The sequence below is a fragment of the Drosophila navojoa genome, chromosome 5, assembly GCF_054131105.1.
Source record: "Drosophila navojoa isolate 15081-1374.11 chromosome 5, UAZ_NAV_1.0, whole genome shotgun sequence".
In the NCBI taxonomy this organism is placed as follows: domain Eukaryota; kingdom Metazoa; phylum Arthropoda; class Insecta; order Diptera; family Drosophilidae; genus Drosophila; species Drosophila navojoa.
The window spans coordinates 10,762,978-10,788,229 of NC_142893.1; the positions used below are offsets into that span (position 1 = coordinate 10,762,978).

Consider the following 25,252-nt stretch of genomic DNA (forward strand, 5'->3'; position numbering starts at 1 on the left):
GCTGAGAAACTGTTTACAGAGCAATTACAGCTTTAAATTTAACTTTATTGATAAGAAGTGTACGAAAAATTGTTTGAAATTCTAATATTACCTGCTTTATTTTATTTTTTTTTAATGAAAATTATTTGTGATCAAATCTAAAAAATGTGCAAAATAAAAAATTATTCGATTAATATTTTTACTGCTTACTGCGGCTGTCGATACAAATGTTGCTGAGGTAGCTGTTATGTTAAACTCAAAAAGCACTGTAAACCCAATTTGAAGCAAACAAATGTGATATTAGGTACTCGTTACTGATAAAAATATAATATATAAAGTTAAATAGTTTAAATCTTAATATATATAAACAAAATATATTTAAACGAAGATCGATATCACATTTTAGGGTGGCCCTAGCTTCTCGCGTTGCCGCCACATTGGCAGTTCCCGTCGATTAATATTTACGGTGCAGTGTCATATGTTCATATCGATTGTGTTCATCGCGCGTCTGCAACTTGCTGGTCGCATCTCAGTAGTGCGACTAATTAAATTTAATACAAAGTCAACAGATAAATTAGTGTAACACATTCCAGTGCGCAACACATATGGAGAGGAAGCCAACACAATAAAGTAAATGAGCTAAATTTAAATTTATTGGCACCACAAAAACGCAGTCACGCAGCTTTGCATGAGTGTGCGCGCGTGCGACTGTGTGCTTGTGTACGAGTGTGTGTGTATATATACATGTGTATATGACATACATATGTGAAGTTTATAACGAAACGTAGTTTAGTGTGGAGGCGCATTTTACGTGCAGGGCATACAAAAAGTTCGTAGGCGTTGGAGCTTCGTCAGCAGCGGGAGCACATTAGCAGCAGCAACGGCGACTGCGGCAGCAGCAGCATAAAATCGATTACCAGTGCATGCACTCTGTGCATGTGTTTGCGTGCGTGTGTGTGTGTACGTGAGTGCGTGTTGCAAAGCAGAGCCTCACGCGCTTTTCTCCCTTGCTGTAGCTAAGCTAACAACAAAAGAAAAGAAATATAAAAGAAAAAATTCCATCAAAAATCTTGGCAAAAATCTCGCGTACAATCTGTGAACGTGACCAGTTGCTACAGCTAAAAGCAAGAGGGAGTGTAAAATACAAATTGACAGATTTCTTACCTTGTGGCATCTTTTGAGCCAACTTGAACCAGGTATGTGTGCAATCAAATATCTAATTTAAGCAGTGTTAATAATATGATGATGTTGCTGTATATAGAAAAAAAATGCGCGCCCATTATTGCTATATACGTATGTATACACATACATACATTTGTATGTACAAGAGAGTGTTGTGCTTGTGTGTGTGTGTGTGCCAGTAATTTGTACATAACCTCAATAGCTCAATTGATTACGCTCGGTGATAGCGTTTGGTAAAACAGGCGTCTCATGGCTAAATGAAATTCCCTACAAGTGTTACTCATTAATTATTAATTAATTAATTGTGCACAGCAAAAGCAAAAAAAGGTGGTTGCCTTCGCCATTGTACCATTTCCGCAATTCCACTGCACTTGTGTGCCGATTGTGTGTGTGTGTGTGTGCGTCTTTGAAAAATGTGAACGTAGACATTTTGCCTATAGAAATATTTGATAAAAATGTGTACATATATATATTTATATATAAAATGCCACACAATAAATATTGCTGTAAATGGAAGGTATCAGGCAGAGCAACAACAATGACGCATATCGCTAATACAAACACACGGTTGCAATCGCACACCGATATATGTAAACGTTTACTTGTGTGCCTTTGTTGGTGTGAGTGTTGTTTGAGAGAGCGAGCGCTCTCCCGCCCTCTCTGCTTGATTAAATACAAGAACAACAAAATACAATGTTGTCAGCAGCTCAATTGCTCTCTCTCTCTCTCTCTCTCTCTCTCTAAATGCCGCCCTCTCTTGCGCTCTCTCGCCCTATGTCTATTGCAAACTTGAGCTTGGCCAGAACAAAAACTTTGTTTTCAAATGTAAAACATAGCGAATAAGTAATTTTAAATGTGTTTCATATATTTCAATCTGAAAAGTTTGTAGTTTACCGGCAAGCAAGAGCTTATAGATACATTTTTAGCTTTTAGATATATTTTCTGTCACAGTTTTCACAATTCTGTTTGCATTTCTAGCATATTCCATGCGCTACCTCGTCCGTTCATTTGCTTCTTTGCATTTTCTTGATAAGACCTAAATTTGTATTTGTATCTTTTTTTTACCAAGTCTGGTTTTTAGTTTGGGGTTTGCTGCGAAGCTTTTGGCTTTTTATTGCCTTCTCTTTTACTCTCCTGCTCAGTTACCAAAAAGACGTGAAACTTGAAAAACGAGTTATAGTTACAAACGATCGCACTTTGTTCAAAATACTCTAGCATTGAGTTGCTCAGTTGTTGACAAATTTGGCCACGATTGTCAAATTATTTAATAATAATTTAATCAAAATATGCATAAAATAAAGTTGGTCCTAAGAAGTTAAGTTTTTATACTTTTACTCTTTTCGCACTAGAATATTGAAGTGTATTTAAAGTTAGTCTTTTAGTCAAGTAAATGTAGTGCTTAGTATTTGTTTTGTGTCACCTTTTATGTAAATAGAGACTAGCCTTAGCTTGTTTTCTTTAAGAAGTGCATTTTTCCTTTGTTTTTATATTTATACATATATACTTTGTCAAGGGCCAATGAACAAATGCAAACATTAAGTGCGAAATCTTTGTATATATAAAATCAATTAAGAATAGTTTAATTGTATAGTGTTTCAGCACGTTAAGCATGTATGTAATATCATATATAATATCAGATATATTGTCAAACAGAATGTGTTATAAACCTCCTCAGTCTTAATGACGAACAAAATAAAGTTATAATACAATTCCTCTTAAATACATTTTAGAGTATATAGAATTGAATTTATAATACAGTTTCAGTCTTCTGGATATACAGCCTTTACCTTATTTTAGATTTTTCATTGTATGTTTAATCTCTGTGAAACTATGTTCAGTCTTCAGTTATTATACATCTTTCACTGTATTGCTAAAATAGTTGATTACTAATCTGTAATTATTTATATTTCATCAAACAATAAAGGCTACGCCTTAATATGCATATTAGTAAACATATTTATGACAAATCTTCTAATGAGTGGAAAGTTTTCAGTTGAATTTCTAGCATCTTAACGAATCATATCAGAATTGTTTTACGTGCTATTATGCATATTTTACTAGTCCAACTGCTGAAAGAATTGATAACTAATTTATTATAGATTATACAAGTTTATAAAGATATTCATTAACAATCTTTGTGCATTTAATGAATGGAAAGTTTTCAAAGCATTTTCATTGAGTTTTGCAGAAGAATATGTTGATTTTTAATCAATATAATCATAATAATCTTTGAGTTTTACGTGCTAATCTCAAAGAGCTTCCGCTTAAATTTTGCTTTGTTTTCTTTTACGGCTGCACTTTTTCTTCTTGTTTCGATTTATGCAATATGATTTTAGGTTTTGCACATTTTTGCTGATTTTGCACGTAATTGTAAACTCTATTATCTGATACCGCGAATAATTCTTGTTACATTTATATACAAATTGACAGAAGACTATGGCAAATTTGCAACACGGCATAAAATTACAGTTGTTATTGTTCTTCACGAATCGCAATTTGCATTATGTTGACAATTCTTTTGCTGCTTTTCTGCACATGTGTGTGTATATACTCGTCATATACAAATATAAATATGTAAATATATTTTTGTAATATGATTGTTGCGCAATAGCAAATAACATCCGAGGGCATCTGAAATTATTTGTATACCAATTAGTTTATAAATTAAACCAGCTGAGAACACATACATACGTAAACAAGCAGCGGAAGTACCTGGAAAAAGGCAAACAAACTTCTGTGCCTGTGTGTGTGTGTGTGTACACTGGACTGCATATATTAAGAGTGCAGCAGGCTCACACACACACACACGCGCGCACACATAGTCACAATTCAAATGCACGCACACATGTGTGGTTGTCCCTTTTGCACTTGTCTTTCTTGTAGGTGCACGCTAAGGCTCCGCTACGCGCTGCTCTTGTAGGCGTTTGCAACTGCTTCTACTGCTGCTGCTGCTGCTGCTACTGCACAAGGCGCCTGCTCGTGAACTTTGAACTTTGGCAGCGCGTCATATGTGTGTCTAAAAATTCGTTCACTCGATTTGCATTGACTAACGCCGTTGCAGTTGCAGTTGCGTTTGTTGTGTAGCTAGCAGGTGACAGTGGCGCTCACTCTCTCATTCTGTCGAGTGCTCTCTCCACTCTTAAGTTGCTCTCTCGCCGCCCCCGCTGCGCAATGCAGCAGAAGCGAACGCATGAAAAAGAAATCGATAATTGCAAGGTTTCCATTTCCACCACCACCACCATGACGACGACGACGACAACGATGAGCGCACAATTCGCAAGTATACAGATTTTTATTGACGCTTCGCAGCCGCTAAGTTATTGAGTTGCTCTTTTCTCGCGGCCGATCAAATTCCAACATGTGTTTGACCATTGCAGAGAAAAAGAGATGGGAAGAGAGCGGCAAGACCAATGCTCTCCCTGCTGGCCATTAAATGTATGTGTGTATGTATGTACGATATGCATACATATGTGTAGACAGCATTGCCATGGTGAGACAACGGCGTTGGCATCGCCGCAACTTGCATCCACTTTTTTCTCCTTTTTTTTACCTTGTGCTCGAATTGTCTGGTTGCTTTCTATGCCCGCTGTGGTGTCTCTGTATTTGTGCTTCTTCTCGTTTCCGTTTTGACAGCAGCAAAAACTACAATTTCACCACCACTTGCAAAGAATATACACATATGTACATAACTGCATGAATGTGTGTGTGTGCGTGCGTGTGTTTGTATGCGTGAGCCAAGTGGATAGTGAGGTGAGGCAAGGTGTATGCCGCGTCGTCATCGTCGTCACCGTCGCCGCCGCCGCAAACTGTAACCGTGGCAGTGTTGTAGCCAGCTACTCGTCTGTTTGGTTTCTGATTTTCAGTTTTGTCGATTTCATTATATACTGCAATATCATCGCTATTGCTCCGCCGAACTCGTGAGCGAGTGGCCTCTATCTTTGTGTGCCGTTTTCTCAGTGTGGGTGTTCTCATCTCTCACCAAAAGTGCGCTCTCCCGACAGGGTGTCGCTATGCTATATGAGCCTCATGACGAACGATGAAAACACCCTGTTGCCGTTCATTAGAGAGTCATGCTGACTCTGTCACACCGCTTGTAACTGTCGTGCCTTTTGCACTTACGTAAGCTTCGTGTATGCAGGCTTATGAGCCATTTTTGCACTTTGCTTGATTTTTCGTAATTGTTTTAGATTACACATCGAAAACGTGGAGCTTCAACGAAAAATGACAATTTAACTCGTGATCTTGCTTAACTGTCTACATTCTGTTCGAATTATGCTTCCTCTCCACTCCAACGTCGAACCATTTTGGCTATAGAAGTTTGGCGTGATTTTCCGAATGAATACAGCGTGCTATGCTCCGTACACATCCATTCGCTCGGCCGCTTCCACGAAATGTTTTCTGCCACACAGATTGCCATTTGAACGCACGGCAACAAGACTTGCTACACGCCGTGAATACATTTGTGTGCTAACATATAATGTACATAGCCACCATGTAATTACTTTAATACTCAAAGCCGTATTTTCCCCATTTTACTTTTTTCTTTTTATGCTCGAAGAGGCTCGCGATGTTGCTCTGCTGCGTTGCCTCCCTGTTTGATATGCTGCTAGTAGTCGTAGCCCGTTGCCACTGCAGCAATATAGCAACAACAGCTACTAAAATGAAAATGAAGAATTCCAAAGCAACACTGTGCGCGCGCATTTACTCTCCGTCTCATCCACCCGTTTTTGTTTCTTGCGCTCTCTCCGTCTGTTCGCTGCCTGGCTCGCGGGTTGGCTGGCTGACTGGCTGGTTGGTTGGTTTGCTCTCTCCGCATTTCGCGCTCTTTTGTTTCTTTGCTCACACTGGCCGTCGTTTAATCGAAAATGTTTGCGGCGGCGTTAAGACGTACGAAAACGTTTCCTCGCCAAATTTTTGTGAATATCTGTAGAAATTCACTGGGAGGAAAATTGTTAAAAAGTGAATTTCAATTGAATAGTGTAAAAGTATTAAATCTACATCTGCTTACCGCGTAGCATTGTTTATAAGCAGAGGCTTATTCAATAGATTGTGAAAAACTACTCCAATACATACATGCCCATGTACTGAAGAAAAAAATAAAAAAGGTGAAAAGCTGTACAGTGAGAAACAAATGTTAGTGCAAAATACTGCGTAAAACGTGAAAGTTTTGAATAACAAGCCAACGGTTTATAGTAAATACACTTCTATATGTATATGTGCATACATACATACATATTTTTTAATACATACATATGTACAGCGTTTCTGATGTAAGTTACCTTTCGTGGGGTGAGGAAAATATAAGAAAACAGACCTAATTTGTGCCCAAATGTATCAGAGCCGTTTAGTTATATGATAATTTATACCATCTGCGTACTTGTTCACAGCTAAAACTTGTGAAAAATACAACATTTTTAGGTTAGGTCAATTTCAATTGGTTTATATACGACGACGGCACACAAACACACACATACACACGCAAGCGACATGCACAAAAGACATGCATACACATACATATAAAACGCACAGACAAAAAGTCGTCGACGGGCTGCTCGAACTCAACACACACATTGACTTACTCGCGCACAGTCACAAACACGCGCATATTATACACACACACAGACGACACACACACAAAGGTTTTTAACATTGCTTTTGGTTTGCTTGTGAACTGACTGTATTTTTTCAACGTAGTGTCGTTTTATTTTCGTTCGTTCATTCGTACGTTCGTCCGCCTGTTCTCAGTTCGTGCGCTTATCTCAACTTTTGCTTTGATGCGCCATTCGCATGTACGTCTGTATATATATTTTGTGCATATGTACATACATATATATACGCGCATTTTAGAATGTGTGCGTGTGAGTATATATATATATATATTTATATATAAATATATATATATATATAAATGGGCTCCCAACACAGAATAACTCACTGGTAGGCAGCTGGCTTGGCTAGCGGCTCCAAGAGCAATCGCCAACGTCTCTCTGCCTCTCTCTCGCTCTCTGTCTTTTATTTCTTATAAATATGTATGAATGTGTTTTAATGAGAGCATCTTCTTTGCTCACAGCTATTCGGCATGAATCTACTAGTCAGTCTACCTTCTAGATTGTTGTTCTTGTTTTGTATATTTTTTACTCAATATATTGTCTTTAAAATATATATACATACATATATACAACTATAGGTACATAATTCTCTACACATCCATATGTTTTATGTATTTTGCAAAATTTTATTAATAGCTTGAAGAGTGTGTTACCTAGTGTGTGCAAAAACCGAAATAAGAATAAAAAAAACTATTAATATACGAATAATTAAAATACACCGTAAGAAGTTCCTGTCGAAACTAAATATTTTTGCAAACTTGTCTACATTTGCGTTATTCCCTGCTGTGTATACATAACAAAACAGATAAGATAATAGACGTGTGCACGTAATACAGCTATACAGCTCTAGCTATGATGAATAAAAATAAAAAGAAAAAATGGAGGGAAAATTTGCCCACATGTCTCCCCTTCACATACATGCACACTCACACGCACATGGACATGAGCAACTACAACGAACGCCCCAATTTTGTTCGATTGAGCTCCACAGCGGCGCTCACCGCGAGAGCAACAAATATATTCATATATGAGCAGATGTGTGTATATGCATGTATGATGTGAGTGTGTGTGTGTGTGTGTGCCTGCTAAGGCGTTCGCAGAGCTGCTCCAAAATACAGACAGCCATCAGCAGTACACGCAGAACAATAACAACAAAAGGCCACACACAGTTATTCAGAAAGAGATAAAGAGAGTGAGAGGGCGAGAGAGTCAGAAATTAGGAGAGCCGCGCTGTTTCGTGTCGTGTGCCGCGCGACACCGCTTTCAACTTGTTTTCGCATTTGGCCATAACACTTGAAGGATTATTTGCTGCGGGAAGCGCTACATACCATGGCAAACAAACGTACACATACACACACGCTCTCTTGATAATCAAAAAGTGTGGGGGCCCCGGTACAGTTTTCAAATGCAAATTACTGTAATTTGTTGTTTACAAATGCACATATTTTAAGTGTTCGCTCATTGGACTCAACAATTATTTTGCTAGGCAGATTCGCAGAGGAGGTGGCCATAGAGTCATCCCATGATATTTTTATTCCACTACCTCCCGCTAGCATATACATACATACATTCATACGCATAGCCACATACATATGTATGTATACTTGTATGTGTATACAGCCGCAGACATTCGCTTCTAAATTCAAGTTATATTTACACTTTTAACGACACGAAAACGCACACACTGGGGAGCGCACAAATGGCTTGCTTCTCGTTCTTGGCTGTGTTGTAGTTGTAGTTGTAGTCGTTGCTACTACTCGGTAGAGAGCCCGCCAAATACTTGTTTATAGTTGTTGCTGTTGTTGAGCCAACGTTGAGAAAAGTCTTTGAAAATATCCAAACTGCGCCACAAAACAAATATTCAGCCCTCTCTCTTCTTCTCCTCTCTCTACCTTGATATATGCGCTTACTCTCTCGCTCTCCTGCATGTTGATGCAGCAGAATTGAAGGAAAGAAGAAAAGCAAAGAGAGTAACAGCCGCCTCAGTCACCACCACAACCACTACCACCATATACTATGTACTCATTCTTTTGTGTGGCGGCTGCTGCGCTGCCTGCCTCTTGTGAATTGTGTAGATACAGGCAAACACCCTGTACTCCCCCTTTGAGAGACCCCTTCTCTCTTTCGCTCTCACGTCATACACTCGCTGTGTGGATTTTTTTGTATGCATGTTGACGTCGTCATCGGCGTACATGGTTCATAAAAAGCTCTCAGCAGTCTCTTGGCTGCTGCCCTCCCTTGCCAGTTTTTACTGTACCCGTTAAAAACAACAAAGCGCGCGCGCCCGATTCCGGTTGTGCTTGCACAGACACATATGTACATATATGTATATATAAATATACACACAGGCAAACACAAATACAAGAACGTACCCAAGTGATGACTCTCTGATCTGATGTGCGCTCTGCTCGCAGCCCTCAGTTCGCTGCCGCTGCCACTGTTGCTGCTTTTATTGTAGTTGTTATTGGCTGCGGGCTGCTCATACGTGAGCATGCATAGTTTAGTGTGTGTGTGTGTATGGATATAATGAAGAATTTAATGTAGAATCATTTTTAACTTTTGAGAAATACAATAGATGATTTTCTATTTATTAAGCCACTCTAAAATGCACTAAAAATGCACACAAAAAGTATTGATATACTAAATAGTTATCGTGAGCCGATATACGTTGCTTAAATTATCGATGCTTCGGATTTGTCAGCTGATTCTAAACTTGAAATATGTATGACTGATTGTTGTTTCTTATGAGTGTTGTGCTCTTTTTTATATATGTACATACCTTTGAAAAGTATGTCAACAGCGAATGTTCTGTATATAATAAGTGTTTGTGTGTATGCTCGTGTACATTGTAAAACTAATTTCACGGCTATTTAATTTCTTGTATTTCCTTTCTGTTTTTGCAGTGATTGCCGTTTGCCGAACGGAACTGCGACTGCGACGTGGCAGTGCTAGAGGAGACAGCGCCGAGATCATAACGTAAAGCAATTCGAAGTGGGCAAAAGTTCCGAGTATTTTTGTGGCCTGCCGCTGAAGCGGACTGGCACGCGTCTATATCCAAATGCATAGACAACAACAACAACATCACCAAACAGAACAACATATGTTGGATACACGATCAGAACAAGCGCTGCACTCCGATTACAGTTATCAGCTACGACCACGACCGGTAATTGCCTACTACATACGCTCGTAGACAGTCCAATCGAGCATCCTACCCACCACCAAGGCGGTGACAAGAAGAAGCCACTTAGTGCAACTCGCAACAATTTGGGAGGAGCAACAATACATAAAAGAAACTCTCAGTAGGAGCAGCAGATCCAACAGTACTCAAAATTCCTATCAAGCATGATGAAACGCACGCGCATCGATGAAGTCCAATTTGGCACACGTTCCGGCCCAGGGCCAGGCGGTGGCGGTGGTGCGAACAGCGGCACCACTAGCGTGGGCGTTAATACAGCTGGCGGTGTTACCATTGGCACTGTGGTGCCAAATGCCCACAGCGCCACAATCACCGGCATTGGCTCCATACACCATCGTATATTGACGCCGCAGCATGGAGGAGCACAGACCATTGCCTATCTGCCGTCCACGACGCCGACGGCAACGAATCTGAAAACAACGAGCAGCATTGTCGATAGCGCCAGCACCCAAACGAACGTGACGGGCGTCGGCGGCCCGGGCGGTGGAGGCGTTGTCGTCTCCACAGGCAGTGCGGGCACCCAAACCTTGCAGTATACCACATGTAAGTGCCATCGCATACATTGCTGTAATTTCACCATCTTATGCAAATTCCTTTTCTTATCCTCCCTTCAGCTTATAGCGTTGCCTCCATCCAAGCGGGCGGCACTATGAAGGCCAGCACAGCGGACGGCAACGCGGTGCAGATACATGTGACTGGCGGCGGTGCTGCAGTATCCGCAGCAGCCGGCGGAGCTGTTGGCGGTGGCTCTCAGACCGTATCCAGCAGCTGTCAAACGGGCAGCATTCGACAGCGCACAATAAGCGGCACGCAGACAAATGCCACGAGCAGCCTGACAACAACAGCGCAGCAAACACAACCATCCGCACAGTTGTCCACACCGCCCAATGGACCGGGTGTGGCAGCGGGCGCAGGAGCGGTCTCTGTGGGTGCGGGAAACAGCACGCCGCCACAGGGACAGGCAGCGGCAGCTGGTGGCGGCGCCAGTGCTGCGCCGCGACTCAAGGTTGAGGATGCGCTTAGCTATCTGGATCAGGTCAAATACCAATATGCCGATCAGCCGCAGATCTACAACAATTTCCTGGACATTATGAAGGAGTTCAAATCGCATTGCATCGATACGCCGGGTGTGATTGAGCGTGTCTCGACGCTCTTCAAGGGCCACACCGAGCTGATCTATGGCTTCAATATGTTCTTGCCGCCCGGCTATAAGATTGAAATCCATTCCGATGCACTTGGCTGCTCTGTTCCAGTTGTCTCAATGCCGTCGCCACCTGGAGCACCCAGCAGCACGGGCACAGTTCATATGATTGCCGCAGCGGGCAACAGCCCGTTGGCGAGCAGCGTGAATGCGCACACAACACTGAAGCCGATTGCGCAGGCCCAGGGTCCAGGTGGTCCTGGTGCCGTTGGTGGTGCTGGCGCTGGTGGTGGCGGTGCAGCTGCAGCAGCCGCTGCGGCTGTGGCGCAGATCCAGACGCCTGGCGCCGTCAATTTGATGACGCATGGTGGCGCCTCACTCACCCAGACCACGATACACGCCCTGCAGCCGGCAGCAGCTGCAGCTCAGTCGCCCGGCGGGCACGTCCATGTGACCAGTAGCTCAGCGGTGCCACCGAGCGGCGTTGGTGTCAATGTGGGCGTCGGTGTGTCGCCCTATGTGCCACAAAATTATTCACGGGATCGAGCCGAGCAACGTGCAACGATAACGCCAACGGGTCCTGGTCAGGTGCCGGCGGCCGTGTCATCAACGGCTGGCTCCAGCATCGCGGTCGGCCCGCCTACTCCCAATTCATTGAGTGAGCTAAGTCCACACGCCGGACCCGCTGCCCAGCACAATTTGCATCACATCCAGCAGGCGCATCAGTCCATTTTGCTGGGCGAGACGACGGGCCAGCAGAATCAGCCGGTGGAGTTCAATCACGCCATAACCTATGTGAATAAGATTAAGGTAAGCTGGAGTATAACTATATTATAATGTGTCCATGTATTAATCTTAATCTTTTGCCCTACTCAGAATCGTTTCCAAAGCCAGCCGGCAAAGTATAAGAAATTCCTGGAAATCCTGCACGCCTATCAGAAGGAGCAGAAGGTGATGAAGGAGGGCAGCAGCGGTAGTGGCTTGAATCAGGGCAAAATGCTAACCGAACAGGAAGTGTACACGCAGGTGGCCAAACTCTTTGGCCAGGATGAGGATCTGTTGCGTGAATTTGGCCAATTTCTGCCGGATGCTACAAATCATCAATCGTCCGCTGCCGCTGCCGCCGCTGCACAATACATGTCCAAGTCAGCGCTGCACAACGATCATCACAACAAGCAGCAGCAGCAGCGCACCACAACGACGGCCACATTGAGCGGTGGTGCGCACATCAGCATGTCCTCGGCATCGCCATCGGCGGTGCCCAACAGTGGTTCGCCCATGCACTTGAGCAGCGGTGCGACGCTCTCGCAGATCGACAGCAGCAGCGCGCACGCACATGCCGCAGCCATTGGCAATCTGTCGGCTGTGAATACGAGCGTCAGCATCAAGTCCTGTGCCGTGCCACAGAACCATATAATCAGTGGCAGCATTTTCGAGAAGGACTATCACGGACTAGGACAACAGCAGCTGCAGCAGCAGCAACAGCAGCCGCAACAACAGCAGCAGCAGCAGCGACATCCGAGCCTGCAGCCACCGCACATACTCTCCAGCACGCCGCCCAGTGGTCTGCGGGGCAGTGCTGTGGGCGTGGGCGCTGTGCTGGACCAGCGCAACAATCATCATGCCCAGAAGTATGTGGCCCAGCACTCGAACATGTCGCAGAAGAAGTCGCCCAGCTATGGTGGAATGGCCAACATTCAGCATCTGCCGCATCTCAATGACAATTCGCTCGATCGCAACTCGCCGAACATTGCCAGCTATGTGACGCCCGCTCAGCAGCTGCCCGCACATCCGCATACTCATCCGCACCACAATGCGCACAACTCGAGCAGCAGCAGCAGCAGCCGGCGGCAGGCGGTGGATGAGCTGGCGGCGGCCTCCGTTTCCAGTGGCTTTGGCACAACCGGAGGCAACGGACCACCGCCGGCGAAGCGGCCAAAGCCCTATTGTCGGGACGTCAGTTTCTCGGAAGCATCGCGTAAGTGTACCATCGCGGATGTGGCCTTCTTTGATAAGGTGCGTAAGGCGCTACGCAGTCCGCAGGTCTACGACAATTTCCTGCGCTGTCTGACGCTCTTTAATCAGGAGATTGTCTCGAAGACGGAACTGCTGGGCCTTGTCTCGCCGTTCCTCATGAAATTTCCGGATCTGTTGCGTTGGTTTACAGACTTTCTCGGCCCGCCGTCGTCCGGCCAGGTGGGCGGTGCAGCTGGCGCTGGCGGACTCATCGACGGCCTGCCCTTAGCGGCCACACAGCGTCAGGGCAGCAATAGCAGCTCCCATGATCGGGCGAGCAGTCATCAGAGCACGGACTATGTCCAGGATGTTGATCTGTCGCTGTGCAAGCGGCTGGGCGCCTCGTATTGCGCCCTACCCCAATCCACGGTGCCCAAGAAGTGCAGTGGACGCACCGCCCTCTGTCGCGAGGTGCTCAACGACAAGTGGGTCTCATTTCCGACATGGGCCAGCGAGGACTCGACATTTGTCACCTCGCGGAAGACCCAGTTCGAGGAGACCATCTACAGGTGAGTGGTCGTTAGCCAATAAGAATCAGTATATTCGATGCGTATATAGCATATATATATCCATCCATCCATCCATCCATCCTCCACGTCTTTGCTTTTCTTCATTCTTTCCTTCATTTTCATTTCCTATTTCGGTTTCTATTATTTGTCACTGCCCTTCTGTTACTGTTTCTGTTCTTTTGGCTTTCGTTTATATTTTATGAATTAACCAATCAACAAACGCTCTAAACAAAAGGAATATTCACAGAACGGAAGACGAGCGCTTCGAACTGGATCTGGTTATTGAGGTGAACAGCACCACGATTCGTGTCCTGGAGAATGTACAAAAGAAAATGTCTCGCATGTCACCCGAGGAGTTGGCCAAATTTCATTTGGACGATCATCTCGGTGGCACCTCACAAACCATCCACCAACGGGCCATACATCGCATTTATGGCGACAAGTCCGGCGAGATAATCCAGGGCTTGAAAAAGAATCCCTCGGTGGCTGTGCCCATTGTCCTCAAGCGACTCAAGGTCAAGGAGGAGGAGTGGCGGGATGCACAAAAGGTTTATCACATCATTTGGCAATCAATTTAAATTATATATTATTAATAATACTCTTTGAATTATTGCAGAACTTCAATAAGCAATGGCGCGAACAGAATGAGAAATATTATTTGAAATCTCTGGATCATCAGGCGATCAATTTCAAGCCCAATGATATGAAGGCACTGCGCTCGAAGAGTCTCTTCAATGAGATTGAGACGCTGTACGATGAGCGTCACGACGCAGAGGATGATTCCATGGAAGCGGCGGGGCCGCATCTGGTGCTGCCGTACAAGGACAAGACCATACTGGATGATGCGGCCAATCTGCTGATACATCATGTGAAGCGTCAGACGGGCATTCAGAAGCAGGAGAAGCAGAAAATCAAACAGATCATACGACAATTTGTGCCTGACCTATTCTTTGCGCCACGACAGCCGCTGAGCGACGATGAACGCGATGACGGTAAGCAGAAAAGCCAAAACATATAACACTTTAGACTCAGAGACACAAAGCATATATTAATTTAATTATATCTATTAATTATTGATTGATTGATTGATAGTCTAAAGTTCAAAGACAATTTTTTGATTTGTATAGAGAAAACTGCATGAGAGAGACAAAGAGTTTGCTTTATAGTTATTTAAGATCAGTCTTATGAAAAATTCAGACAATTAGAAATTAAAGTATATATGAATATAGTCAAGTCAAGGCTTAGCTTCTGATCAAGTAATTATTAAAATATTTTGTTAAAGACAAGTTGCAATATATAGTCCAGTTATCAATTTAATTATTTATTAATTAAATTTATTAAAATTTATTATTCATATAAACATTTCACAGTTCTCATGCAGTTATCTAAGAAAGCTAGAGCATTAGAATTCTATTTTTTATTTGATAGTTAAACTTTTAATTAATTCCATTTTAATATATTTGCTACTAACACATTTTAGTTAATTTAGACCTAACTGTACAACATTTGAAAGCACCTTTAGTTTAAGTATTAATTAACAATGAAATTCTTAAACAAAATTAATCTAATACCACCCAATCAATTTATTAATTTAAAGTATTTTTAACTTAGAGAATGTTTTTTCGTTTTCTTTTTCTTTTTTCTTCTATTTCGAACTACGAAATTTGCAAAACATTTTTACAAATTGAATTTTGCAAAAATGATTTGTAATTTAACCAACTGTAATTTGAATTGCATAATTTTGACTAACAAAAACAAAAATAATGGGCGAACCACCACCAATCAAAATATATAAAATAAAAAACAACGAACCACGATCACCACACCAAAAACACACACACAAAACCATGTTGTCGTTGTTGTTGTTGCACGCGAATATCTATATAGCATTTCCATTTTTGGTAGATGACACTAAAATGGAAGTCGACTCGCCTGTGAGTCGCGCTGCGCCCAAAGGTGGAGGAGCGGGCGGAGGTGGAGGTGGAGAGAGCGCCTCACCAGCTCGCAGTAATGTGAGCAGCAGCAGCAGCAGCGTTCCCGGTGGAGCCAGTGGATCAGCATCAGCAGCAGCCACAGCAGGAGCAGCCGTAACAGCTGTGACGGCCATTAAAAAGGAGTCTGAGTCAGAGTCGTCGAGCAAAACGTCAACAGCAACAACAACGGCCGATGATGCAACGCCGTCCACTTCATCAGCTGCAGCGGCGGCAGCATCAGGTGGCGACATTAAGGAAAAGTCTGAAGTAGATGCGGCGCAAAGAGCTGCCGGAGGAAGAGGAGACGAGGAGACGTCAGCCAAGACAGCCAATAATAATAGCAATAGCAGTCCAAGGCGAAGCGAAGATGCAGCAGCAGCGGGCGCCGATGTGAGCGTAAAACTGGAGCAGAGCGATTGTACGAATCCCACGATCCTGCCACCGCATGCGCAGGGTCAGCGAGAGGTGAGTTAGAGAATCTCTCAAATTGAAGCCCAGTTTAACCCCAACCCTTCGTTTACAGGACGAGTCCTATTCCCTATTCTTTGCCAACAACAATTGGTACCTGTTCCTGCGACTGCACGCCATCCTCTGTGATCGACTGCACGTCATGTACGAGCGTGCGCGCCTGCTGGCCATTGAGGAGGAGCGCAGCCGTGTGAATCGACGGGAAAGCACGGCGACAGCACTGAGATTGAAACCCAAGCCGGATGTGCAAGTGGAGGACTATTATCCCACGTTTCTGGACATGCTGAAGAATGTGCTCGATGGCAACATGGACTCGAATACCTTCGAAGATACCATGCGTGAAATGTTTGGCATCTATGCGTACATATCCTTTACGCTCGATAAGGTAGGCTACAATGACGATGGAATATTTGTGTGGACTGTGAAAAATAATGAATTTTCTTATTTCCTTGCCAGGTTGTTTCCAATGCTGTCCGACAGCTGCAATACTGCGTCACGGAGCGCGCCGCCTTGGACTGTGTGGAGCTCTATGCCAGCGAGCAGAGGCGCAACAGCACCGGAGGCTACTGTCGCGATGCACACAAGAGCTACGACCGAGAGATGAGCTATCAGCGTAAAGCGGAGAGCATACTCAACGAGGAGAACTGCTTCAAAGTGTTTATTGTATGTCTGAATAACGAATTTATTAATTTGTAAATGAATTGTGAAATCTAACGATATTTCCTTTGGATGATTACAGTACAAGATCGATTGTCGTGTGACCATTGAGCTGCTCGATTCGGAACCGGAGGAGGTGGAAAAGCCGGCTGTATTAAAGGCGCAAAAGTTTAGCAAATATGTGGAGCGTTTAGCAAATCCCGCTTTGGGCGCCGGCAGCGGCAACAATAATAACAACAGCAGCAACAACAACAACAACAATAACAACAGCAATCAATCTGCAGGCAATGACAATCTGGTGGAAACGTCCGGCATTAAAACGGAGGATTCAGAGGAGATCGCCGAGGTGAGTGAAGCAACAAAATGAGAGCAAGAATGAAGCAATGATGCGCTGGCTTACAGTGCGTATAGCTAAATCAGCTAGAGCAGCAGCAGCACCAGCAGCTTTGTGTGTGCTTGACGAAAGGTTAAAACATGTTGTTTGTGTATTCTCTGTTGTGTTTATTTGTTTGTTTTGTTGTTGTTTAGTTTACGAATTCACCTTGATTACGACTTGAAGAACTTTCCAAATAAATTTAAATAGAGCTGGGTTAAGTATAGATCTTATCAAAATTATTTGTATAACAGTGTGGGAGACAAATTTTTCCTGTTCTATTGTATATATTTATATATATATATTAACTATATGTATATATACATTTGCGAATGCAATTTATGTAATTCATAATCAGATATCGCATTAGTAAACTTTCAAGAAGGAAACAGCTTTGGGATTTTATAAAATAATATTAAGAAATACATTTTCCTGTATAGCTTTCCGTATGCGACCAACAGACAATTAACATAAATTTGTAATTAATATTTTGTATAGTACAAATTGAATGTATTCCAAGACAAACAAGACCTTCGATACTTTGGTCGTTCCAGGAGCTTAAGCAAATAATTATCGAACTAGTTCCGAACCAGACAGTTATTAAAATTAAACTTTTTTGTTTATGCATATGTATATATACATGCATATCGTTTTGCTCTATTGTATTGCGTTTGTATATATGTTTATGTTTTCTCTCTTACTTCTCATTCACTTGCCTTTACAGTTCTCATATGCGATGACAGTTATGAATAAAGTTTCTTTTGTTTTAATTTTCTGTGATGAGCCTTTTAGTTTGCGAAATAATATTGCGTTTTCTCTCACATTTTCAACAACTTTCTTTTTATCGTTCTCTTTTCTTTCCGTTTCGTCTCATTTCAACATGCCGCCTACCAATCGCCCACATATCCGTATGCGAACCAAACTAAAAACAATATAAAATTAAAAATAATAATAAAAAAAAAAAAATACTATCAAAAGAAGAAAAGAAAAATGTTCACTAATTAATGCTTTTTTCTGCATTTTTTCTCTCATTTTTTCCACTTTATTTTTTGTACCAGGTCAATTCCAAGGCTTGAAATAACAAAATAGTTTTGATAATTTCATTGAATAAGAAGAAGAAAAAGTCCTATTGCAAAATGAAATAGTAATAAATGAATTTGTTTTTTGAGATTAACAACCAACCAAAAACCGCAATAACAACAACACATCGAAAACAGTTTTCATCCAGCCACCCACCAAGACCATCACTATCAGCACCACATACATACATACACACTTATATATATATATATACACTCCCACCCATTCGTCCATCCATCCATTCACAATAGAATATTTGAATGTAACAAGTTGAAAATCATTTAAACATAAACATACATACATATGTAAATTTAGTACATAGCCAAAACGAACACAAAAGTTATATGCATATTCATACATATAAATATGTTAAAAAGTAGTTTCCAACTAATATTCATAGGCACGCATTTATTGCAATTTATTTCTAATTTCGTTAATGTTTTGCGTTACGTTTCTCTTACAACTCAAGCAAGAATTGCAATATCCATATAATTCCATTATAAAAAGGACGAAGAAGAGAGAGGGAGGGAGAGAAGAATTATTGTGATGGGTGCAGAGTGTGATTTTACGCTTGTGTGTTTGTGAGTGTGTGGCAAAAGGTGATCCATTGCGCCACATCGATATGTTATCGAATACTGTGTTGGTTCCAAGCCAAGATACTAGAGCAATGAAAACGTATAAATAAAAGTCAAAGCAAATGTAAATAATGTTTGTATGTATGTATTAACAACTATCGTTTAGTTTAAGTGTTCAGCGTAGCAAATTTTTGTAAAGGGACGATAGAGAGTGAGAAAGATTACTTTAAAAATGGCACCTGCTCCTACAGCAGGCAGGCCGTAGTCGTGTTATATATATATACATCATTATATATATACGTATCTGTATGTATATATATTTAACAATTTTTATAATTCTACACAATTACAAAGAAACAAAAATATCAATTGTAAAAACCAATTGAAAAAAATATATCTATATATTATAACAGCATTTAATGACTCTGAGGCTCTTTTCAAATTGGGGTTTTTGTGGTTATTTAAGATTGTTTTTCGTTTTGTTTGTTTTGTTATGGGGCTTAGTGCAGCTGGTGTATCGCATACATACATACATTATGTACATACATATAATAGAGTGTGTTGTATACGCTTTTAAGTTTTACGCAAGGTAAGTTTTATGCCTTACATCGCATTATTATGCATAAAATTCATTTAAAATTAATTTAGCTATTTGTATGAACAATGGTTTTGCCAGACACGCTTTAAATGTGACTTCTTTTTGCTTTCTCTGTGTTTTTGGTGTATGTAAATGTTTTCATTTAGTCTGTTTTGTGTGTGTGTTCGTGTGAGAGAGTGCATTATTTGTATGTGTGTGTGCTTTTGAGAGAGTATTTTATTTGTCTGCCTACGTGTGTATTGTGCGTGTCCAGTCTTGGCCTGGTACTCTCCACAGTTTGTGTCTCTCTTTTGTTTTTATTCCTACTTTACTCGTCTCGTAATAGTTTATATACTTAGTTACACACATACACAGACAAACTCTTTTCGACACACACATAAATACACAGACACGTATACTTTAGACTTAAGTACTTTTACGTCTTTCGTCATTTGTTTATGTGAGAAAGCATGTTCGATTGCATTTTACAATTTGTTCACTTTGTCAGTTATAACGCAAATGTACTTAACGGCTTCTTCTTCTCTCTTCTCGTCACTTTTGCAGCTGGTACGCGGTTCACGCAAAGCACGTTTCCTGCTGCGGAACAAGCGACGCTCGCAGCTACATGAGGAACAGGTGCGTCAACTCTTTGAGCAGAAGCGCAGTTGCAGTGGACTGGAATCGAATGCTGTGCCCAGTGAAGCAACATCTAATGCCAACAACAACAATAACAACAGTTGGAGCAAGCAGCGGGCACCTGAACGCTTGGGTACGCCACAGGTGGGCCTGGCAGAGCAATATGCTTTCAACGATCGCGACGAGATCAGCACAAATACGAGCAACGGCCGCTGTTTTGTGACCAGCAAGAATCTCAATTTACTCAAATACGATGCAGTGCGTCGTGCCAAGAAGGTAGGTCACATGAGAATATTAATTGATCTGATTGAGTCTAACTGTTTGTGTTCACATTTTCAGAGTCATTGCCGCGTCACACAGGCCAAGTACTCGCGTTTCCAGAGCTACGTCAATAGATGGCTGCAGCAACATGTTAGCGAACAGCTGCAGCAGCATTGCAATGACTGGCTGCTGGGCAAGACGCCCGAACAGATTAATGCCAGCGGCTGGGGTGCCACCAGCAAAACGAAGTCGCTGCAGCAAAAGGATACGACAAAGACGCCCTATCGCATCTATACGCGCTACAAGGTGTTGCAGCCCAGCAGCGGTGTGACAACAACTGTTGCTGCGGGACTAGCACCAGCGACAGCAATATCAACAGTGGCGGCGACAGCTCAAGCTGCCCCAACAGCAGCAACAGTTGCTGCTGCAGTCACAGTCACACCGGCTGTTAACAATGCCAGCAGTAGCAGCAGCAACATTTTGACCGTAAGCTTAACGAAAACATCGTCAACAGCAGCTGCAGCAACAACAACAACAGCAACATCGCAACAACATTGCAACAGCGCCGCAGCAGCAGCAGCAGCCGCTGCCACAGCGGGCAATGCGGAGACAACACTGCAACAAGTTCGTCCAATGGAAAGCTAACCTCCAGTTGCAGTTGCAGTTGCACCGGTTCCCATCGCCAGCTGGCCCAATGCAGCCTACATGTGAAGTCGCTGCTCCTTTTACACCATAGGCTGGCTTCACTGTACGCCAGTGTTTGTTTAAACTAAACTGTGATAGCAGTTGCAGACGATGCTTGGCCGACACTAGAAATCCAACTAAAACCGAAACTGAATTGTATGAAAAATCCCCAAAACACAGAAAGAAAATCGGCACACAAAGCTATTTTTCACTTTGTACAAAAAGTCATATAAAATCTAGGCGTAGTATTGCTCCTAATAATAATCATAATAACAATAATAATTATATATTACATACTACAACATCTTGAGTAGCGTTTAGTGTTAGTTTTACAATAATTATAATGGCAGCGTTTGTAGTCGATAAGCAATCTAAACTCACACAAGCCCTCTGAGAGCATGTTAAAAATTAACTCTTAATATGCAATTTTTAATTGTTAAATGATTGTGGGGAAAAGTGACGTTTGTTCGTGCAAATTAAATTGATATCAACGTCTGTTTAGCTTTTAAGCCATTTTATGAAAACAAACAGAACTTTTAATTTTACACAAAAATTTAATGTATTTTTATACAAAACGAACCTTGTACAATTCCTTGTGAATACTATTGATTATACACCTAATTTCTAAGCATAACATAAGTTGTAAAAATCTGATGAGATAATTAAAAAAAAAAAAAAACAAACAAAACAAAAATATACAAGAAGTGAAAAATTACATTAGCCTATTGATTTGAAATGGGCGGCAATTAGTAAGAATCGATATTTTTTATCGAAAACTAAAAGAGAGTGGGAGTGTGGAATTTTTGCAGCCACACATACATGTGTAGCTTAAGGCCGCACATCTCTAAAAGAAGTTGCTCTTCATGTGGTAAGCGAACATACACACACACGTATAACATAATCTTGCTTTTACTCAAGCTCATACAAGCACGTCTCCTCTAGCATTCGAATTACACATACACATGTACAAGTAAACGCCCTCAATGTTGACGTGGAGCACTTGCACTTGCAACTCACGGATACACATACACACTTGTGCACAATACCACTATGGTTAGTGATAATACGTTGTACTAATACTATTTATTAAAGGTATATAAAAGGTTATCACTTACAAATTTAAAAAATGTGTATAATCTTTACATAGTTACACTTTACACTTAAATTCGCTACATATTAAAAACTTGTGTGATGTACACTTAAAACCGATAATGGTTTATATCGCAATTATTTATATATGAAATCACGACGCGTAATAATGCCTTCAATACGGTTCTCATTGTTGATTACTAGCAGATGGCGCAGGCCCAGGGCCCGAAAGATATTGAATATTCTGGGCACCGAATCATACTGTAAATAAGATAATATATTAAATTGAATAACTACATATAAAACTTTATAGATAAAGGGTACGGACCGTATTGACGCGCACGGGAGATGGATTCATAAACATGGACAGATCAACCGTATAATTATATTTTCGATCCAAGGGGCTTACACTCTAAAAGATTGAAATACATTCCAAATTACTTTTAATAAGAGATCAATAGATATGTAGTTAAAGCTGCTTACTTTAATGGAAGGGTATCGGGGATAAACATCTCGGAATGTTTGTATTGTTGTCTCTTGCTGCCAGAACCGCTGATTCTCCACGTAGAGCGACTTGAGCAAGATGACAATTAGTTGTGACCTCAATATAATGCCACAAACACGTCCCTCAGAGCGACGATCCTGAAAGGCAACATAAATTGGATTTGATCTAAGATCTAACTAACCATTGAGGTTTACAATAACTTACGCCCTCAACATCATCTACAACAGGAAATCCATTGTGATTGCATTTATGGAGCACTTCATAGATGTAATGTGCACGATCGCGCAATTTGATGCAGACGACCGGCTTGCTAAGGATCGCTTGGGCAGTTAATCCCATGTATTGGGGCAGTGGTTCCCAGGGAAGCATGGGCACATGATTCACCTCGATGATAGTGTCGTAGATGCCATCATTGAAGTAGTCGCCCACCCATTTGGCGCTAATGAGCGCTATGATCAGTGGAAAGAAGAAGGACGTCTCCACGCCCGTCGTTTCCATCAGAATAACGGACAGGCTGATGGTCATGCGCAGAACGCCACCTAAGTTGGCAGCGGCTCCAATGAGAGCGTATTTGCCGGGATGCAGAAATTCCTGCAGAATATTCATATATCGATTCGGCATTAAAATCAGGCAAGACATAACTTACCGTTTCAGGGAATAAATAGAAGAGCAGCATGGCCACAAGACGACCCCAAGCAGCGCCCACCAGAGCCGTGGGTATAAACACACCCAAGGACACATTCAGCCCAAATGTGAAGCACGATAAAAAGTAATAGATAATTGTGAAAACAGCCAGTGTAAGGATTTTATGAGAGCCTGAAAGAAAATAAGAATATTAGCTAATACATTGAAAATCGATCGGATCAGCTCACCTGGTGGGTCGTGGAAAAGCGCACGTACTGTAGCCTCTGGCGTTTGGAACCAGAGCGCCGCCACGGCATTATATTCGTTATCCTCGCAGAAGAGCTGCACAGGATGTATGGTGGGATCATTGCCCAGAGGACGGCAGTCGTTTATGTAGTAAATCATGATGCAGGCCAAGGTTACGCCCAATATGGCAACCAGCACAGCTTCACACACTTTGCCAGCTCGCCAGGGCACAAAGCGTTTGCGAAATTTGTTGATTTGTGTATTCAAAAAGTTCCAGGCAGCTCCCATTAGACCGCCCATCACGCCCAGCAGCATGAACAGCGGCAGCTCGAAATACTCAAATGTTAGCGGATGATCGAACTTGCCCAAATTGAAGAGACCCGTAAATGTTAAATCGCCCACACCATGATAGGCAGAGAGCACAATGTTTAGTGTGAATGAACTGATGATGGAGGCGATGAGAGTGCGCCAAATGAGATTCTGATTCCAGAAGCTGGCCGCCTCTTCCAGTGAGAAGAGCATGCCGCCGATGGGTGCACCGAAAGCAGCCGAGACGCCCGCCGCAGCGCCGCCCAGCACAAAGTCTCGCTTCTCGTGGTCATCGCGAAAGGCCTTAAAGATGTGAAAGTCCTTGACAAATGTGGTGCTCTTGCCCTGGGATATGCCTGCGGCTACAACAGCGCCAGCGTGTATCATCGGTCCCTCCTTGCCACCAGCCAGACCGCCCACCACAGAAGTAATGACTCCGATAGACTTTACGGCCAGCGTCTTGATTCGTACAATTCGAGGTATCTTCACGCCATTCAAATAGCTCTTGACTTGGGGTATGCCACTGCCGGCGGTAATGGGTTCAATGTAGGTGACCATTCCGGCACCAATGGACACGGGCACAGCACTGAGCAGTAGCCACCATAAATAGGGCAGAGCGAGATCGCCTCCGCTTTCATTCACAGTCACATTATCGTCCACAGCTAAACGAAAATATAGTTAGATGATTCAATATAACCGAGCGCTGTTCACATACATGACTTGAGGAAGTTGTACTTCAATTCCGAGAGCTCCTCGATGATAATATCAATGGTGCACGCAATTACAGCAGTTATAATGCCGATTAGTATAAATATAATCCAGCGTATGAAGTGGGTGCGCAGCGAGAATCGATCCCTTAACCGGCTCAGCTGCTCATCTTGAAAGAGCTTATTCTCACACACATCATAGTCCAGGCTCTTTACGAAAATTTTTATGGAAAATTGGATCAGGTTAACTGATTTAAGCTGATAAAATTAATAATTAATATATATTACCTCATATTGGGTTTGCTCTTGTTGCAAAACTCCAGCTAACGATGCTGCCGTACGCGAGCGTACATGAAAAATGGGTTCGGAACTTGCATTTCTATTTGCATTTCCATTAGCACTGATATTGCCCGCATCATAGCCAATGGTTCCCTTTAGAATTAATATAAAATATATGAGTCACTCCATCGCGATAGTTTATGCTTACATACGTTTGTGGGCGGAGCTTCAGACTCGAAATCTGTGTCCAAAGTTAAGGGTAGGACGTCTTCCGTACGTTGGGAATTCCCCGTTTCACCAATTGGCTGTCGGTGGCTTGAAGAAGGGTCTTCTGTACCTTCTAGGACTTTTAATTTCCGAATTTTAATATCATCGTCGTCGTCGCTTGATAGGTCATCATCCAGCTGAATTAGTTGCTTTTTATCAGCCATATTAAATACTATTAAATCTGACTGACACAAAAACAAACAAACAAAAAGACGAAGTCGTATCTAATGTTCACAGACAAGCTGTTTTATTGCCCCGCACGCACAAGTGTTTCGATTACTGCTAACAATCGAATACGAAACTAGCT

At 42.3% G+C, this 25,252-nt stretch overlaps 3 protein-coding genes and 1 long non-coding RNA gene across 15 annotated transcripts in view; 2 read left to right on the forward strand and 2 right to left on the reverse strand.

The window, feature by feature from the left end:
* Positions 1 to 21,634, forward strand: part of LOC108654736 (uncharacterized) — a 111,975-nt gene extending 90,341 nt beyond the window's left edge. For all 3 annotated transcript variants that reach the window (XM_089260740.1, XM_089260741.1, XM_018106252.3), the window contains exon 9: positions 21,100 to 21,634. The gene's annotated coding sequence lies outside the window, so the exon portion shown is untranslated. The remainder of the gene's footprint in view (positions 1 to 21,099) is intronic.
* Positions 433 to 21,107, forward strand: Sin3A (SIN3 transcription regulator family member A). Of its 9 annotated transcripts, XM_089260735.1 has the most exons (13): positions 6,248 to 6,431; positions 9,674 to 10,512; positions 10,584 to 11,920; positions 11,987 to 13,088; positions 13,278 to 13,635; positions 13,871 to 14,183; positions 14,252 to 14,627; positions 15,523 to 16,073; positions 16,132 to 16,461; positions 16,533 to 16,739; positions 16,816 to 17,079; positions 19,903 to 20,250; positions 20,314 to 21,107. In XM_089260735.1, the coding sequence occupies exons 2-13, from the start codon at positions 10,116 to 10,118 to the stop codon at positions 20,878 to 20,880; spliced, it is 6,150 nt and encodes a 2,049-aa protein (XP_089116861.1). In that variant the 5' UTR covers positions 6,248 to 6,431; positions 9,674 to 10,115; the 3' UTR covers positions 20,881 to 21,107. The 9 variants fall into 9 exon arrangements, with proteins under 9 accessions (XP_089116857.1, XP_089116856.1, XP_089116858.1 ...); XM_089260731.1 differs by lacking the exon at positions 6,248 to 6,431 and adding an exon at positions 433 to 609 and having other exon boundaries at positions 11,987 to 13,635; XM_089260730.1 differs by lacking the exon at positions 6,248 to 6,431 and adding an exon at positions 450 to 1,175 and having other exon boundaries at positions 11,987 to 13,635.
* Positions 2,006 to 9,386, reverse strand: LOC108653471 (uncharacterized). 2 transcript variants are annotated; one of them, XR_001925672.3, is made up of 3 exons: positions 9,143 to 9,386; positions 3,853 to 6,548; positions 2,006 to 3,792 (listed from the first exon to the last, which is right to left on the reverse strand). It is a non-coding gene; the product is annotated as an uncharacterized LOC108653471 (long non-coding RNA). The 2 variants fall into 2 exon arrangements; XR_016196905.1 differs by having other exon boundaries at positions 3,853 to 6,554.
* On the reverse strand, positions 21,394 to 25,241 carry ClC-b (chloride channel protein 7). Its single transcript, XM_018103967.3, has 9 exons — positions 24,891 to 25,241; positions 24,688 to 24,831; positions 24,408 to 24,609; positions 23,386 to 24,354; positions 23,160 to 23,329; positions 22,718 to 23,104; positions 22,492 to 22,650; positions 22,337 to 22,420; positions 21,394 to 22,269 (listed from the first exon to the last, which is right to left on the reverse strand). Exons 1-9 carry the CDS (start codon positions 25,107 to 25,109, stop codon positions 22,147 to 22,149), a joined length of 2,457 nt encoding a protein of 818 aa, XP_017959456.1. The 5' UTR covers positions 25,110 to 25,241; the 3' UTR covers positions 21,394 to 22,146.
* Positions 25,242 to 25,252: the final 11 nt, after the last annotated feature.

Bases quoted from the DNA above. Each gene is read 5' to 3' on its own strand.
- ClC-b (XM_018103967.3), bottom strand. From the start codon at position 25,109: ATGGCTGATAAAAAGCAACTAATTCAGCTGGATGATGACCTATCAAGC. The intron at 24,610-24,687 runs GTAATATATATT...ATTTTCGTAAAG, and splicing joins AAGAGCAAACCCAATATGAG to AGCCTGGACTATGATGTGTG. The intron at 24,355-24,407 runs GTATGTGAACAG...ATTTTCGTTTAG, and splicing joins GTACAACTTCCTCAAGTCAT to CTGTGGACGATAATGTGACT.
- Sin3A (XM_089260731.1), top strand. From the start codon at position 10,116: ATGATGAAACGCACGCGCATCGATGAAGTCCAATTTGGCACACGTTCC. The intron at 14,628-15,522 runs GTAAGCAGAAAA...ATATCTATATAG, and splicing joins CGACGATGAACGCGATGACG to CATTTCCATTTTTGGTAGAT. The intron at 17,080-19,902 runs GTGAGTGAAGCA...TCACTTTTGCAG, and splicing joins ATTCAGAGGAGATCGCCGAG to CTGGTACGCGGTTCACGCAA.